Below are 17,939 nucleotides of genomic sequence, written 5' to 3' on the forward strand. Positions count from 1 at the left end.
TGTGTAAATGCTTTAACCACCTCTGCAAAGAGCTATAATAAAATGTAGGGTGAAATAAATCCTATTCCTTTTAGTTGTGTGAGGCTAGAGGTATCCATCTTCACTGCTGTATAATATTCCACCGTGCGCATAAACCTCCGTGTATGTGCATTCTGCTGGGAATGTCTATGTTGTGTTCAACTCTCTGCTGGGCTCACTTTGCTCTTTTGGACATTTTGGCACCTGGCTCACGTGGGCAGGGGGTTCTCTTGAGTGTGTTCCTAGAAGAATAAGGTATGTTATATTCAAGGGAAAAATAAAGGCCATTTCTTTGCTTATGATTCATTGATTCCCTCTATCAGTACTTATCAGTCACTCACCGCGTCCAAGACACTGAGGGATTCAGGCTCTGAAACCTCCAAGCCAGACAAGGCCTTTGGCCTCACAGCACTTATATTCTGGTAGAGGAGACAGACAATAAGTAAAAAAAAAGGAAATACAGGCACATGAATAAATATATATTTTGACTGAGGGTTCAGAAGGAAATGAGATTAGCTTAGGGAAGTCATAAATGGCTTCAGAAGGAGAACTATGTTTACAGTGAACCTTGAGGATGCACAGACTTTCTGTAGGCTAAGTGAAGGGCAACAGCCTAAGTGCGGGTATTAATCAGGAAGCATGGGGTGAGTTTGGGCTTCCTCAGTGGCTCAATGGTAAAGAATCCACCTGCAATGAAGGAGATACAGGTTAGATCCCTGGGTTGGGGAGATCCCCTGGAGAAGAAAACAGCAACCCAGTCCAGTGTTCTTGCCTGGAGAATCCCATGGACAGAGGAGCCTGGCGGGATACAGTCCATGGGGTCACAAAGAGTCGGACGTGACTTAGTGACTAAACAATAACAATAGTGGGATGAGTTTGGGGACTTCTCTGGACAAGGGATATACAGATCCACTGACAAATGTAAGCAGGTTGACTGAACCAGCCTCTTCTCATACCTGAAGGTGGATTTATGCAATACAGGACAAATCAAGACTCTACTTCTCGATCTCATGGCCCTCTAGCAAAATGCCCCTATGAGTACTCACCAGTCTGAGCATACACCCATAGCATGAGTGGGGAAGCTTGTGCACTGGACAGAATGCCAGCCCCAGGGGTGAGAGGGGCAGCCCTTTCTCTGCCACCAAGCTGGATACACTCGTGTGGGGTTTTCCTGGGACATTCTCTGCTGGTCCCACAGAGGCTGGTATATCTCCAGAGGGCATCCTTTCTCATTTCACACAAAAGCCCACCATAAGCCAGCAGTAGCCCTACTCGGACACTCCCTCCCCTGGTCAGACTGCTGTGCTCCTTTCAGATAAATTCTCTGGAACTCCCCTTTGTCTACTTCGTAGCATTCCCATTTCTATGGGCTTACCCAAGGGCACACAAAAATGTTTGTTTTCTCTGTTGTTGTTCAGTCACCAAGTCATGTCCGACTCTTTGCAACCCCATGAACTATAGCCCACCAGGCTTCTCTGTCCATGGAATTCTCCAGGCAAGAATACTAGAGTGGATTGCCATTTCCTTCTCCAGAGGATCTTCCTGACCCAAGTCTTGAACCCTGGTCTCCTGCATCACAGACAGATTCTTTACCACTTGAGCTATAGGGAAGTCCTTTGTTTATCTTGGCCAAGCACAGAGATACTCTCTCTTTCTCTCTCTCTGTCACACACACACACACACCTCTTACAGTGACCTTCCCCTTCATCTGGACTGCTCCTGAATCCCAGCCCCTCTGGGGTCCTTCCCTGCCCCAACTGGCCTGACTCCTCCCTCTGTCTAAATACACAGCTCCTACAACTCCCTCTTCCCTGACCACTCCCTCAAGTGCTCCCCTAACTAGTTTCACGTTTGTGTGTTAACTCCGTGGGTAATACAGGAATGACAGGTCCCCCAGCTTGTAAACTCCCAGAACTAGAAACAAGGCCTGTAAATGCATTACCAACTCTACTGTCATTAGAAGAAACCTGTATCACTGATGTTGCTGCTACCTCTGCTTCATTCATCAAGAAAATGGAGTGACATTAATTCATTGAATCCATTAATTCAGTAAGTGTACATTGAACATTTGGTATATGTCAAGCACTAGCAAGATAACAGTGAATAAGATGCGGTCTTTCTCCTTGGAGAAGATGTTTAGTAAGTTTTTTCATGTGTCTTCTATGTGCCAGGTATTGTACTAGGCTCTGGAATCATAGTAGTAAGTCAGACAAGACAATCACAATGCAGGACTGTACATATGAAAATCAAGGACTGTTCCGAGTACTGTGGGACCTCCAAAGTCATGCCTGGCCCACTTCATAGTCTCAAAGAAGAGACAAGCCATTCATTCATTCAATCAATATTTGCCTACTGGATGCCAGTCAGTGTTCAAGGTGCTGAAGTGATGAAGTCCTTCTCCGTGAAGCCTTAAAATTCTAGTAGGAGAGATAGAAAATAAACAAGTAACTAGAAACCATGCTAGGTGATGACTAGTGCTTTGGAGAAAAAATACAGCAAGGGAGGCATGGGGAATATCGAGGTCATGGGGAGTGTGTTTCGTTTAGACAGGTTAGGAAAGGCTTCACTGAGATATCTCTCAAAATACCTGAAGAAAGTGAAAGGCCCAGCCACGTGGTTTCCGGAAGCTGTCTCTGCCAGGCAGAGGGAACAACAAGTGTAAAGACCTGAGATCCAGGCTGCTTAGAGTGATCAAGGAAGATCAAGTCAGCCAATGAGACTGGGTCCAGATGAGCCAGGTATGTCTATGAAGGAAAGTCAAGGAGGAAGTAGAGGTGTGAGCAGGGCAGGGCCTTGCAGTTGGTAGAAGGGCTTTGGATTTTTTGCTGAGTAAGATAAGGAACCACTGGAGGGCTTTAACAGGACGGGGGCAGAAGTGACAGACCTGACTTGAGAAGTTTTACCAGAAGAAGAACACTTGAGAAGTTTTCCCAGAAGGAACTGTGCAGCTGGCCCTGGAGGATGCATTCACCAGACAGATGTGGGCATGCGACGCAAAAATAGAGAGACAGAAAGAGATGTACATGCATGTATGTTTATATTGCGAGAGTTAAAGACAAAGCCCTCAACTGTGAGAGAACTGACAAACCGAAGGACAGTAAAGAGCTCAGTGTGGACAGCTCAGAGCTCTACCCTCACTGAGATAGGAGAGGAGGGTCAGGAGCATGGGAGAAGTCCGGAGCCAGTTATGAAAGGCCTTGATTGCCATGCTAAGAGCTTAAACCTGTTTGTCCTGTGGGCAAAGGAGAGTCAACAAGGATCTTAAAGCAGATAAGTGGTTGTCTCACATCCACTGAGGCCACCTTTCCAAACTCCTGACTCATTTGTTCTAGAACTCAAGAATTCCTCCATCCCACTTTCATATCCAAAGCATATCCTTCCCAAGATATATCCAAGTTGTTACATTTATTGTAAGACTCTTGTATTGCATTGCACTATATCTTACTGTGTTACAATTATCTGTATGTTTATGTCTGCTAAGTCACTTCAGTTGTGTCCGACTCTGTGCAACCCCATAGATGGCAACCCACTAGGCTCCCCCGTCCCTGGGATTCTCCAGGCAAGAACACTGGAGTGGGTTGCCATTTCCTTCTCCAATGCATGAAAGTGAAAAGTGAAAGTGAAGTCACTCAGTGGTATCCGACCCTCAGCGACCCCATGGACTGCAGCCTTCCAGGCTCCTCCATCCATGGGATTTTCCAGGCAAGAGTACTGGAGTGGGGTGCCATGGTTTATGTCTAATTCACCCACTATTCTGTGGAAAGCAAAGGTCAGAGGTCACACATGGGTCATCTCTACATCTTCAGCACCTGGAACACATTCTGATGTGTTCAATAAATGATCACTGGATGGATGTTTAGATGGATGGTTGGATGGATGGATGGATGGAGTGAGTGAGTGAGTTCTGGAAGTAAGCAATGAAAATAAGAAAACCTAGAAATGTTAGGTTGGATTGGGCAATGAGAAAGCATAATAAAGGAACTCTAAATGTTGGCTAATTGCAGATGTGTACAAAGATGGCCCAAGTCCAAGTCCTCTGGGGATGTTTCCTCCTGTGGAATCTCTACATCTCATCTGCTCAGGCCATTTACCCTGGAATCAAGGCGAGGGCTACTCAGCGGGCCCTGGACTATGGTGAGTTGGATGCTTTCAGAAGCCAGGCTGTACTCACCTCCCAAGTGGAGTCTTTGACCCAAATCCAGAAGCTCATATTGGGGTATCTCATGACTGAGACAAGCTCGGCAGTGGGCTGATCCAGAGATGTTAAGAAGGCTGAGGGGAAAGTGTTTGCTTGAAAAATAATCCTCTTGACAACAGACATATCTAAATACAGCCACAGACTCATATTCCACTCCCCACCTCTCTTTCCCCTGTACATGCATACACAGTGAACATCTTGGACATAAAAAGCACTTGGAACAGAATCTTGCAATAGCAAATTCCCAATGAAGATTACCTACATTATTTTCACATGTGTCAACAGATACCTCCACAGTTGCTAACATCCCATGTTATAGATGAGAAAAGTGAAGGACAGGGAGATTTTGTAACTTGCAGAGTCACACAAGCTAGTGAGCCAAAGTGTTGAGATTCAAACCCAAGCTGTCTGTGAGTGCTTTGGATTCCATCTTTCTATCCTTTACCTCTGTCTTTATATCTCCATATTACTATGCTATTCACAGTATTATAGAGGATAAATCTGCTCTCCTTAATTTCCAACAAGAATAGGAAAGTGGAAATGAGCTTAAGCTAAAAGGAAAGGAGTGAAAACAAAGCTTCCTCCTTGAGAAGGTTAAAATGAAAAGATTGTTCTTCGTTATTGTGTGAATTACTTTTCTCAAGCGTTCTGATGGGCAGGAGAGCTCTATTTCCCGTCAAGCTCAGAGAAGCGTGTTCTGTGGTGCTATTATATAAAGATGGGCTTATTTCAGAATTAAACAAAATCAGTGGTTACTCAATTCTGGGGGGTGCTGGTATCCTGAGAATAAGATGAAAATGTGAACCCTCTCCCCTGAAAAATTAGATGGACAAACACACACACACACATCACAATATTTTATTAGAATTTTAGGTGTTGAAGAGTTACTAATAGTCCAAGGACCTCAGATCCAAAATTCCTGAATTTAAAGAATCTGGGAGAGAAAGAGGACAGTGTAATATAATTTTCTGGAATAGGCACAAACTCTGGAGTCAAATTGCCCAGATTTGACTATGGTCTCCCCCAGTTCTTAGCTGTGTGACTTAGGCAAGAATTAACCTCTTTGAGGCTCAGTTTCTTCATCTGCAAAACAAGATAATAATGATACTTTACATTTTTCCTAACACTGTCCTGTGTTAACATATTCTCATGCTGTTAGCTCTGGGGTCTCGGACAATTTCAGTAGCCTTTCTGAGGACTAGCATTTTCTTCTACAAAGTGGGGACAGTAACATCCACCTTGTAAGAATCTTGTTTTCTAAGTATGTAGGAGTATGATTTTACTTAATAAATTTCACATATGTATTTAATGATATTATGCCATCATCATCTTGTTTTGATCAATAAACATTTTCTGGGGCTTCCCTGGCAATCCAGTGGTTAAGGCTCTGTACTTCCGATGCAGAGGACTTAGGTTTGATCCCTAGTTGGGGAACTAAGATCTCACATGCCACATGGCGTGACCAAAAAAACAAATAAACAGTTTAAAAAGTCAAATTAAAAATTTTAATTAAAAAATAATCATTTTCTTTGGTTGCTTCACAGCTGTTCAAGCTGGAATGGAGATGATTGAACAAATGGCCAAGGAAAGAAAGCTCCCAGATTTAAAAGGTTCTGAGTCTCTTGAATTTGTGAAAATCGAATATGTGAACTACAATTTTACCAAGTAAGTAAAAGAGAAGAGCATTTTTAGCAGTGAAATTAATCTTTAAAATCTCAGGGTTGTGGCTATGCCACCATGAGTCCTGGTGTAACACCAGGACAGAGGAGAAGTTAACCAACCTTTGGTGACAGGCTTATCAGATGACTCACCCAAGCGAGAAGGGTCATGGAGTTGACCGAGTGTGTGGTATTTGGGTCAGAACACGTGGGGCCAAGTCACATCTCTGCTGCATGCTCGTTGTGTGCCCCTGACACATCTGCTCAGAGTCTCAATGTCCTCTCCTCATCCCTAAAATGAAAATTGTAACTGAATGTAGATGCCAGCTGTGGCTACCTTGTCCCCAAGATTCTAAACGAAATTCTTGTTTGTTCCATTGCTTACCCCCATAAACCTGGATGCAGGGTTCAATCTCAGTTTCATAATCTACTCTCATCAAGTCTTATCTTACTTTAGTAAAGTTTAGTCAAGACTTCAGAGGTCATAGGAATGGGTTACAAGGCACATGGCCTTCTGCCCTCTTGCTCTCTAGACCTCCCCTCCTTCTCTGAAGCAATGTAAGTTTCTTCCCCTGACTTCATGTGTAGCAGTTCCACCCACTCCTGAGTACCAAAGGATCTTCCTAAATGCTTTTCCAAGTAATTTTCTCTCCAATAAACCGCTTTTCCTAAGAAGAATTCTGGTGGCAGGTACAATCTTTTCTACCACATTACAGCAATTAAATCAAATGTCAAAATCAGTAAACAGTAAAAGTCAGATATTATAACAAATGTGAAGATACTTCATAGAATCTGAAGCTGCTGAACACGAATTAGTTTGATAGACTTAATGATAGTGTAAGACCGTCAATGTAAGAACAACAAAATTGCCACATTGATCCAGATCCTTGTTTCACCCAGCATAGAGTTTTGAGGTTATACTGTTACCCTCCCTCTTACACTGAGGGGCCCCCAACTGGGTCCTTCTCTTGCCCAGTGCTGCTCATGTCAGCTGAGACCAGGTTCAACAAAGAAGAGCAGAAATTTTATTCATCAATCAAAGAATGGAGGAGGAGAGCCTGCACTCTGAAGACACATTCTCCCCATGGGAGGAAAGTGAGGGACTCTTAAGGGGTAGGTAGGAGGCAGGTGCAACATCAGAAACTGGGGGAAAGGGCAGAGATTTTCAGGAATAGTGCTGCTCACACAGGGCCTTGCACCCAGCACTATTTGTGCCTAGTGAGGTACAAGTCCACATGCTGCGGGCAGACATCCTAACATGGCAATGAGGCAGAGGCAACTTTCGGACACATCTAGATTTCCTTGACACAGACGCTGCTCTTGCACTTAGGCTGCAACCAGTTCAAGGCGTTGACTGGCGAGTTTCCTTTGAGATATAACTGATAATCTTTAACAATCATCAAATGTTTTGGAACGAGACTAGAAATAGTTTAAAGCAGAGATCTTTCAGTTCCCTGGTGTGTCTATGTGTGATAGCACAAATTAGGAGTAAGGTTTGGCTGTATATAACAGAAATTGAGAGCGACTTAGATGAACTAGGGGTTCATTTTTGTCTCACAAATAATAAGCTCTAATGAGGCAGTGGAAGAATCCTGTTGAAGCCCCACAGTTTCATTGGAATACAACTGTCTTATATTTTTCTCCTCCGCCATCCTTAACTCTGCCTCTGGCCTCAGTGGCCTCGTGGTCTAATGTGGCAGATGCTCTACAGTTAGTCCTTCAGTGGCAACCCACTCCAGTATTCTTGCCTGGAGAATCCCATGGACAGAGAAGCTTGGCCAGCTACAGTCCTTGGGGTCGCAAGAGTCAGACACTACTTAGGGACTAAACCACTACCACAGCACCACAGCCATCCAACAGGGGTTTGTTGGGCACCTACAGTGTACTAAGGCTTTGTTCTAGGCATAGGATATACTGCAGAGAATGACACAGATATGCTTAGTGTTCAGTGAGAGAGATGAGCATTAAATACGTATTTACAAAATTAATGATTTAATTACACTGATGATAATGCCACAGCAGAAAAATCCAGGGTGATTCCCATAATATAAAGTGAAGTTAAACGTGAGGAGAAACAGGTATTCTCATGCATTGCTACTGGGACCAGATAAACTGGGACAAAAATTTCAGATCTGGCTGTCCAAACAGGAGCTGCTGGCCTCATTTGACTATTGAGCCCTTGAGATATGGCTGGTACAACTGAGAACTGTATTTTTTAATGTTTTCAGCTGAAAAGTTTATAAACTCTAAATACAGCCAAGTATTTTTGATGAAGGGCTTCCCTGGTGGCTCAAACAGTAAAGAATCCACTTGCAATGCATGAGACCCAGGTCCGATTCCTGGGTCAGGAAGATCCCCTGGAGAAGGGAATGGCAACCCACTCCAGTATTGTTGCCTGGAGAAATCCATGGACGGAGGAGCCTGGTGGGCTACAGTCCACGGGGTTGCAAAGAGTTGGACACGACTTAGCGACTAAACAACAACAAAAAATTTTTGATGAAAATTCAGTATCTAGATTGAAGTATATCATTAGTATAGAGCATGTCATATTTTGAAGGCTTATTTTCTAAAAAGGAAAATAAGGTATCTCATATGTTGGTTACATGTTGAAATAATAATATTTCCCTTTTTAATACTACTAGATAATGTTAAACTACATATATGGCTCACACTGTATTTCTATCAGGCAGTGCTATTTTAGGAGATGATTTGCAAGCATATTTTTAGGTGTGCTCTTTGATCCAACAATTCCACATCTCCTCTCTAGAGAAGCATGTACACAAACAGCATGAATGAGGATGTTCACTGTGGCATTGTCTATAATACAGAGATACGTAAACATCCTAGATGTCCAAACACAAAGCAATGATTTTTTTTTTTAATCCACAGCTTGGATTACTCTGTAGCAATTACAAAGAATGAGTTAGACCTATATGTATCAAAATTAAAATATTTCCAAGATACTATAGTCTCTACCATTGTCTTCCCACAGTGATACTCAGGACATTTGACAGAGAATATAGGAAAAGATGCCAAAAAGAGGAAGTAGTGAATAATCATTTCTTTTCAACTGTCACATTTTAAAACTTTCCCTAATCTTAGTTCATAACAACGCTTTCTCCTGTGCAACAGTTATATACAGATGATCTTATTAGTCTTCCCAACCTTCCCATGACACTCTTCTTTTAAGTGATTGACTGGAAGAGTTTAGTCTTCACTAAAGCCATACAGCTAGCAGAAAACTTGGCTCCAAGCTGAGTGTCCTTTGCATGATACCTGTAGTGCTATAGCTTCGTGGTTAAGAGGCCTCACCACAGATGGAGGCTTCCAGGTCTGGTTCTACTACTTATATATGACTTCAACCAAGTTTCTCATCTTTTCATCACTGAATGGCAGATCACAAAATCAGCAGTGGCCTCCTAGGATTATGGAGAGGGTGAAGATGAGCTAATGCATGTAAAGTGCTTACTCCAGTGCCTAAGCAGATAGCAATTGCTCAATCAGTGGTCATAATCATAACTCATAGTAAGGCACATGGCCATCGAACTATGTCTGTTGCATGCCACCTCGGTTCAGTTCAGTTCAGTTGCTCAGTCGTGTCTGACTCTTTGCGACCCCATGAATCGCAGCATGCCAGGCCTCCCTCTCCATCACCAACTCCCGGAGTTCATGCAAACTCATGTCCATCGAGTCGGTGATGCCATCCAACCATCTCTTCCTCTGCCGTCCCCTTCTCCTCCTGCCCCCAATCCCTCCCAGCATCAGGGACTTTTCCAATGAGTCAACTCTTCCCATGAGGTGGCCAAAGTAATGGAGTTTCAGCTTCAACATCAGTCCTTCCAATGAACACCCAGGACTGATCTCCTTTAGAATGGACTGGTTGGACCTCCTTGCAGTCCAAGGGACTCTCAAGAGTCTTCTCCAACATTACAGTTCAAAAGCATCAATTCTTTGGCGCTCAGCTTTCTTCACAGTCCAATTCTCACATCCACACATGACCACTGGAAAAATCATAGCCTTGACTAGACAGACCTTTGTTGGCAAAGTAATGTCTCTGCTTTTGAATATGCTATCTAGGTTGGTCATAACTTTCCTTCCAAGGAGTAAGCGTCTTTTAATTTCATGGCTGCAGTCACCATCTTCAGTGATTTTGGAGCCCAGAAAAATAGTCTGACACTGTTTCCACTGTTTCCCCATCTATTTCCCATGAAGTGATGGGACCGGATGCCATGATCTTCGTTTTCTGAATGTTGAGCTTTAAGCCAACTTTTTCACTCTCCACTTTCACTTTCATCAAGAGGCTTTTTAGTTCCTCTTCACTTTCTGCCATAAGGGTGGTGTCATTTGCATATCTGAGGTTATTGAGATTTCTCCTGGCAATCTTGATTCCAGCTTGTGCTTCTTCCAGCCCAGCGTTTCTTATGATGTACTCTGCATATAAGTTAAATAAGCAGGGTGACAATATACAGCCTTGACATACTCCTTTTCCTATTTGGAACCAGTCTGTTGTTCCATGTCCAGTTCTAACTGTTGCTTCCTGACCTGCATATAGGTTTCTCAAGAGGCAGGTCAAGTGGTCTGGTATTCCCATCTCTTTCAGAATTTCCCACAGTTTATTGTGATCCACACAGTCAAAGGCTTTGGCATAGTCAATAAAGCAGAAATAGATGTTTTTCTGGAACTCTCTTGCTTTTTCGATGATCCAGTGGATGTTGGCAATTTGATCTCCAGTTCCTCTGCCTTTTCTAAAACCAGCTTGAACATCTGGAAGTTCACAGTTCATGTATTGCTGAAGCCTGGCTTGGAGAATTTTGAGCATTACTTTACTAGCATGTGAGATGAGTGCAATTGTGCGGTAATTTGAGCATTCTTTGGCATTGCCTTTCTTTGGGATTGGAATGAAAACTGACCTTTTCCAGTCCTGTGGCCACTGCTGAGTTTCCCAAATTTGCTGGCATATTGAGTGCAGCACTTCCATAGCATCATGTTTCAGGATTTGAAATAGCTCAACTGGAATTCCATCACCTCCACTAGCTTTGTTCATAGTGATACTTTCTAAGGCCCACTTGACTTCACATTCCAGGATGTCTGGCTCTAGGTCAGTGATCACACCATCACGATTATCTTGGTCATGAAGATCTTTTTTGTACAGTTCTTCTGTGTATTCTTGCCACCTCTTCTTGATATCTTCTGCTTCTGTTAGGTCCGTACCATTTCTGTCCTTTATCGAGTCCATCTTTGCATGAAATGTTCCCTTAGTATCTCTAATTTTCTTGAAGAGATCTCTAGTCTTGCCCATTCTGTTTTTTCCTCTATTTCTTTGCACTAATCGCTGAGGAAGGCTTTCGTATCTCTCCTTGCTATTCTTTGGAACTCTGCATTCAGATGCTTATATCTTTCCTTTTGTCCTTTGCTTTTTGCTTCTCTTCTTTTCACATCTATTTGTAAGACCTCCTGAGACAGCCATTTTGGTTTTTTGCATTTCTTTTCCATGGGGATGGTCTTGATCCCTGTCTCCTGTACAATGTCACAAACCTCCGTCCATAGTTTGTCAGGCACTCTGTCCATCAGATCTAGTCCCTTAAATCTATTTCTCACTTCCACTGTATATAATCATAAGGGATTTGATTTAGGTCATATCTGAATGGTCTAGTGGTTTTCCCTACTTTCTTCAATTTAAGTCTGAATTTGGCAATAAGGAGTTCATGATCTGAGCCACAGTCAGCTCCCGGTCTTGTTTTTGCTGACTGTATAGAGCTTCTCCATCTTTGGCTGCAAAGAATATAATCAATCTGATTTTGATGTTGATGTTGACCATCTGGTGATGTCCATGTGTAGAGTCTTCTCTTGTGTTGTTGGACAACAACACAACAACAACACTATGACCAGTGTGTTCTCTTGGCAAAACTCTATTAGCCTTTGCCCTGCTTCATTCCGTACTCCAAGGCCAAATTTGCCTGTTACTCCTGTTTCTTGACTTCCTACTTTTGCATTCCAGTCCCCTATAATGAAAAGGACATCTTTCTTGGATGTTAGTTCTAAAAGGTCTTGTAGGTCTTCGTAGAACCATTCACTTTCAGCTTCTTCAGCATTACTGGTTGGGGCATAGGCTTGGATTACTGTGATATTGAATGGTTTGCCTTGGGAATGAACAGAGATCATTCTGTCGTTTTTGAGATTGCATCCAAGTACTGCATTTCGGACTCTTTTGTCGATCACGATGGCTACTCTATTTCTTCTGAGGGATTCCTGCCCGCAGTAGTAGATATAATGGTCATCTGACTTAAATTCACCCATTCCAGTCCATTTTAGTTCACTGATTCCTAGAATGTTGATGTTCACTCTTGCCATCTCCTGTTTGACCACTTCCAATTTGCCTTGATTCATGGACCTGACATTCCAGGTTCCTATGCAATATTGCTCTTTACAGCATCGGACCTTGCTTCCATCACCAGTCACATCCACAACTGGGTATTGTTTTTGCTTTGGCTCCATCCCTTCATTCTTTCTGGAGTTATTTCTCCACTGATCTCCAGTAGCATATTGGGCACCTACTGACCTGGGGAGTTCCTCTTTCAGTATCCTATCATTTTGCCTTTTCATACTGTTCATGGGGTTCTCAAGGCAGGAATACTGAAGTGGTTTGCCATTCCCTTCTCCAGTGGACCACATTCTGTCAGACCTCTCCACCATGACCTGGCTGTCTTGGGTGGCCCCACACAGCATGGCTTAGTTTCATTGAGTTAGACAAGGCTGTGGTCCATGTGATCAGATTGGCTAGTTTTCTGTGATTATGGTTTCAGTGTGTTTGCCCTCTGATGCCCTCTGGCAACACCTACCGTCTTACTTGGGTTTCTCTTACCTTGGTCGTGGGGTATCTCTTCACGGCTGCTCCAGCAAAGCATAGCCACTGCTCCTTACCTTGGACGAGGGGCATCTCCTCATGGCCACCCCTCCTGACCTTGAGCATGGAGTAGCTCCTCTTGGCCCTCCTCGCCCACGCAGCCACCGCTCCTTCGAGGTGGGGTTGCTCTTCTCAGCCACCGCCCCTGACCTCAGACGTGGGGTAGCTCCTCTCGGCCACCTCCCCTGACATCAGACATGGGTAGCTCCTCTCGCTGCTGCCCCTGACCTCGGGCAGGGGGTGGCTCCTCTAGGCCACTCCTGTGCTGTTGCAGCCTGGCACACCTACTGCCTCTAATTACCTGTGTGACCAGTGACCACTCAGAGAATCCTTAGGAGGAGTTCATGCTGTAAAGTAAGTTTCTCAACTAGGGAAAATACTGTCCACATAAGAGGGCATTTGGAAGGAAGGCAGGCTGTTTACTGTCCTGATGATTGTGAGGGAGGGGGAACTATTGGCATTTAGTTGGTACACATGCCAAATATCCTGCCAACAGTCCTCTATAAAAAATAATTGTCCCATCCAAAATATGAATGTTCCCCCCATTGAGAAATACTGAAACAGCTGAGGGGAAAGATCCTGATGGCAATATTCTGTCTTTAGAGAAACTAAAGAAGGAGACTGATTACTTGAAAATTTGCTTCTAAACCTGCTCATTTCTCCCCTCCACTAGATACAAGGGGCTTCCTGCCAAGGGTCTGAAGGGAATTAGGAAGCAGTCCCCTGAGGCTGCAGTGCAGACCTGAGGGTCCTTTCTCTACCTTCAAGCAAGCCTTAGTCACTCAGTCGTGTCTGACCCTTTGTGACCCCATAGACTGTAGCCCACCAGGTTCCTCAGTCCGTGGGATTTTCCAGGCAAGAGTACTGGAGTGGGTTGCCAGTCACTTATCCAGGGGAATCTTCCAGACCCAGGGATTGAACTGGGGTCTCCTGCATTGCAAGTGGATTCTTGACCATCTGAGCCACCAGGGAAGCCCCCTTCCTCTATAGGAATTCACAATTGCCTGTTCCTTTCAAGAGTTCTACAACTGCATTTTGGGTTTTGCTTTACTGAAATATGTGCTACGGGAGTTGCACTAATTTTTCTGTTTCTTGTTTTATAGCATAAAAATCAATGCCTTTTCATTTCCAAATACTTCACTCTCCTTTGTTCCTGGTGTCGGAATCAAGGCTCTGACCAACCATGGAACTACCAACATCAGCACAGACTGGGAAGTCAAGTCTCCACTTTTGTGAGTATTCCACTGAAAAGTCTGCTGCTATTTTGGGGGGAAGTGGAGAAAAAAATCAAAACTGCACATGTTTGCCAATGTATTTGACATTAGGGTTCTTTCCCTCAGTCGTTAACTGTCGGGGGAGTGTGTAATTTCCTCGGTTCTGTCTCGCCACAGCAAAAATTTGAAGCGATGGATGGACCAGTGTTACAGCTTGGTTACAGCTCAGTTTTATTTGGCAAGCAAAGGAAAATACACCCTTGAGGTGTGAGGGTGGGACAACCCAAAAGAAGCAAAGAGAAGAGAAGAGAGAGGCTCAATTTTGGCTCCTCTTTTCATGTTTTTTCTCCTCCTCCTGAGCCTGCGCTGTGTAAATTGGGCTAGCCAGGAGGGCTGTTTGTTTCACTTGATGTTTTCACTCTGGTCCTCAGACCTTACTCTGTTCTGTTTTTGCAGGCTTTTTCCTTTCTTTGTCTTTTAATCACCACTATTTTGGACTCCTTTTTCCTAGTCTAACTACCTGACATTAACCATCTTTCTCAAGTGCATTCTTCAAGGAGAGATTTAAAACAGAATATCTTTTCTGGGGACAAGGGAGAGGGGCCTGAAAAGCATCAGTGGCAGAGCCGCTGATCAATGTGCCATTTAAGATTTCCTAAGAGCTAGAAGTCCCTGATTGTTAGAGGCATTGACATGAGCTTAACATTTCAGAGTCCCAGTGAATCGCCATCTGACCTTGAGCTAGTCTTTGAACATGTTTCCCTAACTGTAAGGACAACTGCTTGTAAATAAGCCTTCCTACCTCATAAGGAGGTTGGAGGAGGGTAGTCAGCTTGAGCCCAATCCTCCCTCTACCAAAAGGCCTTTGCACTCTTCTGTAGAAAGAAAGGATCAAGTTCAAGGTGCACTTATAAACTGCCTACTATGTGCAAGTCACTATCCTGAGTGAAATGTTTAGGTCTGCCTTGGTTGATTCCCCTAGGATAACACATTCATTCACCCATTTGGTCGTTCAACATCCATTTATTGAGTGCCTACTGCATCCATTTACAAATGGTACTGAATACCACTCATCTCCCTCTCAAGAACTCTAGTCTTATAGACAGTAGAAAAATAACACTTTCCCTCATAAGAAGCAGAGAGTCATGTATTATTCATTTCCTTGCTGACTTATCAACCATAGATTGAGTGCTTATTCTGTGTCAAGCCACAAGGTAAATCCTGGGGCCTGGAGATGAACACCATCAAGGAGTTCACATACGACATCTAAGTGTCACCTTCCCATCTAGATGCCCGTCCTAAATAAGCTGTGGCCACTTTACCCCTATGTTCTCCCTCCAAACAAGCTTCATATATCAATTGTGGTTAATATTAAAACATGCCCAACCACGATGGAGGCCAGAGCACTCAGGATGAAATACCTACAAGGTGCCTAGAGCTGTCACCATTCGCACATTTGTTACTTCATTTGTTCAGTAAATATCCATTCAGCTCCACCCCTATCTGTTGTTAAGTACCAGGAATCCAGAGGTGATGAGGTTCCTGCCCTCCTGGGGCTTACAGCCTATGGGTAAGCCCTCCTATGGGCGTAGATTCAGAGGAACAAGATCCATCTCCACCCCTGCCCAGGCTTGGGTAACCTTGCACTTTTTCTCTCAACAGCCAAGACACAGGAGCAGCTGACCTGTTTCTCTCTGGGGTCTATTTCACTGGTATAGTTGTCCTGTCCCGAAATGACTTTGGTCACCCTATCCTGAAGCTCCAAGACTGCTATGCTCAAGTGAGCCATGCTGACGTCTCGTTTTCTGGAGAGCTCAGGTGAGCAAGGGCACCCTGGTGGGCAGTGGCCAGGCTGTGGCTGGATTCTCAGGCGGCTCCTAGGGGTGGTTATCAACTGGCAGATATGATTCTGTATAAGCCTTAAAAAAAAATTTTTTTTCCCTAGTGTCCTATATAACTCCTTCGCTGAGCCCATGGAGAAACCCATTTTAAAGAAATTAAATGAAATGGTAAGTCCTTAAAGATTATCCAGCCACAGTGACATGCTGTCAGCAGCAGTTCTACCATGCTTTGATGAACTCTAAGTCAATAAACCTTGCCTGAGCACCAGCTGTGTGCTAAGCACTCCCCAAGGCACTTTCACAAACATTACCCTTTGCAGCTTAATAGTTTCTCAAGTGCCTGCTATGTGCCAAATACTATGGTTGGTGCTAGAGATATAGAGATACATAAAACAGCACTCCTTCCCTCAAATCCTGACCTCAGGGTGGGCAAACAATCAAAAAGATTTGGATTATTGTGTGCCTACTGTATGCCCAGCACTAGGCTATAGTCTGTTGGGGATATGCAAAAGGAATACGCTCCTCTGTTTAGGAAAACCCAGTTCAGACTTGGGAAACTAACTGAATATGTATTTGAATCTTGTACATACCTATGTTGTCCTTAGATTGAACTGAAGGGGTTCAGAGAAATGGAAAAATTAAATAAATAGATCCTGGAAGTATCCTGGGGGATACTTTTGGAGGGTGCAGGTCTTGAACTTGGCCTTGAATTACAGGTAGGATTTGAATAGGTAAGGAATGGGAGAAAAGAATGGATATTTCCAGCCAAGTGAAATAGTGTAAGTTAAGGTGACTTCCTGATTCCAGAAGTCAGCATTTGGAGAAGGAAAAGATGGAATTGGTGGTGAGCCCTCTTTCTAATCCTGACAGTATCTTCCCTGAACACTTCACATGTTTCTGGAGAGACAAGGAGACGGGTGAGGAGGACAGGGAAAAGAAAGGAGATTCATCTCTGGAAAAGAGGAGCAAGGATGGTGTCTGGCTGTCTCCATCCTCCTTGTGTTGAATTCAATGCTCAGAAGGCAGGAGGTAGATAATGAACTTGATGAGCAAATTGACACACAGAAACATTAAGCAGCTTGTCCAACAAGGTTGCCCGGCTTGCCCAAGGATGCTGAAGCTTTCCTATCTTTCTCCATCCTGACCTGGAATTTGCTGAGTGCCAGCGAATGTGCATATTAAAGAGTGGCTGGGAAAGAGTGCTGTCACCTTAAGAGACCCCACCCTTGCTCATCCATCGTTCAAAACGAGTCATGGTCCTTTGGCCTCCAAAAAGAAGCCGATAGTTAAGCTTGCCTGGAGTTTATATATGACATGGAGCTCATAGATGCTTTGCTTCTAGGGTTCCCTCTGTGTCACTGGAAAAGGACAGGAATGCTCCGACCACAGTGGTCTAGCCATGTCAGACCAGATTTCAAATCCTGCTGATCTACTTGATCACCTTCTCTAAGCTTCAGTTTTCCCATCTGTAAATAAAGGACAGTAGTGCCTGCCCCTCAGGACTGTAGTGAAGACAGAATGAGGTTAACAATCGGTAACATTCATTGAATGCTTATGACATAGCAGATGCAATTATCATCCACGTGTTGCAGATGAGGGGGGTGAGGCAAAAGAGTACAAGGAACTTGCCAAGGCATCCAAGGCCAGGCAGTCAGGCTCCTGAGCCTCTGCTTGTAACCCCCACACTGAGTGTTCAGCGTATGCTTAGCACATGGCACCCACCTCGGTACTTTTCCTCCTTCCTACAGATGTGCTTGGGAGTGATTCAAGATTGCTTTTCTGATTCCAAAAGGGGTTCTGATCTAAGTAGATGTTTGATCAAATGAGCTCTCAAAGCAGCCCAGCAAGGAAGTCAAGTCCCTGATCTAACTCTCCCAGGGCAGGGCCTGGCACGCTAGCAGTGGAGGCAAGAGGCAGGGGCATCCCTGCCATCAGGAGAGGCTCAGCAGGTTCCCCAGGTGTCATAGCACATGGACTGGGCACACGTCCTTTCGTGCCGCAGGAAGGAAAGCCAAGAGCTCGTTCTTTGATGGGGCAAGCTGGGTGTAGTCCCAGTTGCTCTGAAGATGAGCCAGCATTCAGTGGCACACCACCCACTCACTAGGA

The 17,939-nt window shown here is 44.1% G+C and overlaps 1 protein-coding gene across 2 annotated transcripts in view; it reads left to right on the forward strand.

The window, feature by feature from the left end:
* BPIFC (BPI fold containing family C) overlaps positions 1-17,939 on the forward strand; it is a 57,265-nt gene that overhangs the window by 16,993 nt on the left and 22,333 nt on the right. For both annotated transcript variants that reach the window (XM_070370205.1, XM_070370206.1), the window contains 5 exons: positions 4,023-4,152; positions 5,761-5,881; positions 13,882-14,010; positions 15,655-15,810; positions 15,938-16,001. In XM_070370205.1, the coding sequence (XP_070226306.1) occupies positions 4,023-4,152; positions 5,761-5,881; positions 13,882-14,010; positions 15,655-15,810; positions 15,938-16,001 (600 nt within the window). The remainder of the gene's footprint in view (positions 1-4,022; positions 4,153-5,760; positions 5,882-13,881; positions 14,011-15,654; positions 15,811-15,937; positions 16,002-17,939) is intronic.

Source organism: Bos mutus, chromosome 5 (assembly GCF_027580195.1).
Source record: "Bos mutus isolate GX-2022 chromosome 5, NWIPB_WYAK_1.1, whole genome shotgun sequence".
Lineage (NCBI taxonomy): Eukaryota > Metazoa > Chordata > Mammalia > Artiodactyla > Bovidae > Bos > Bos mutus.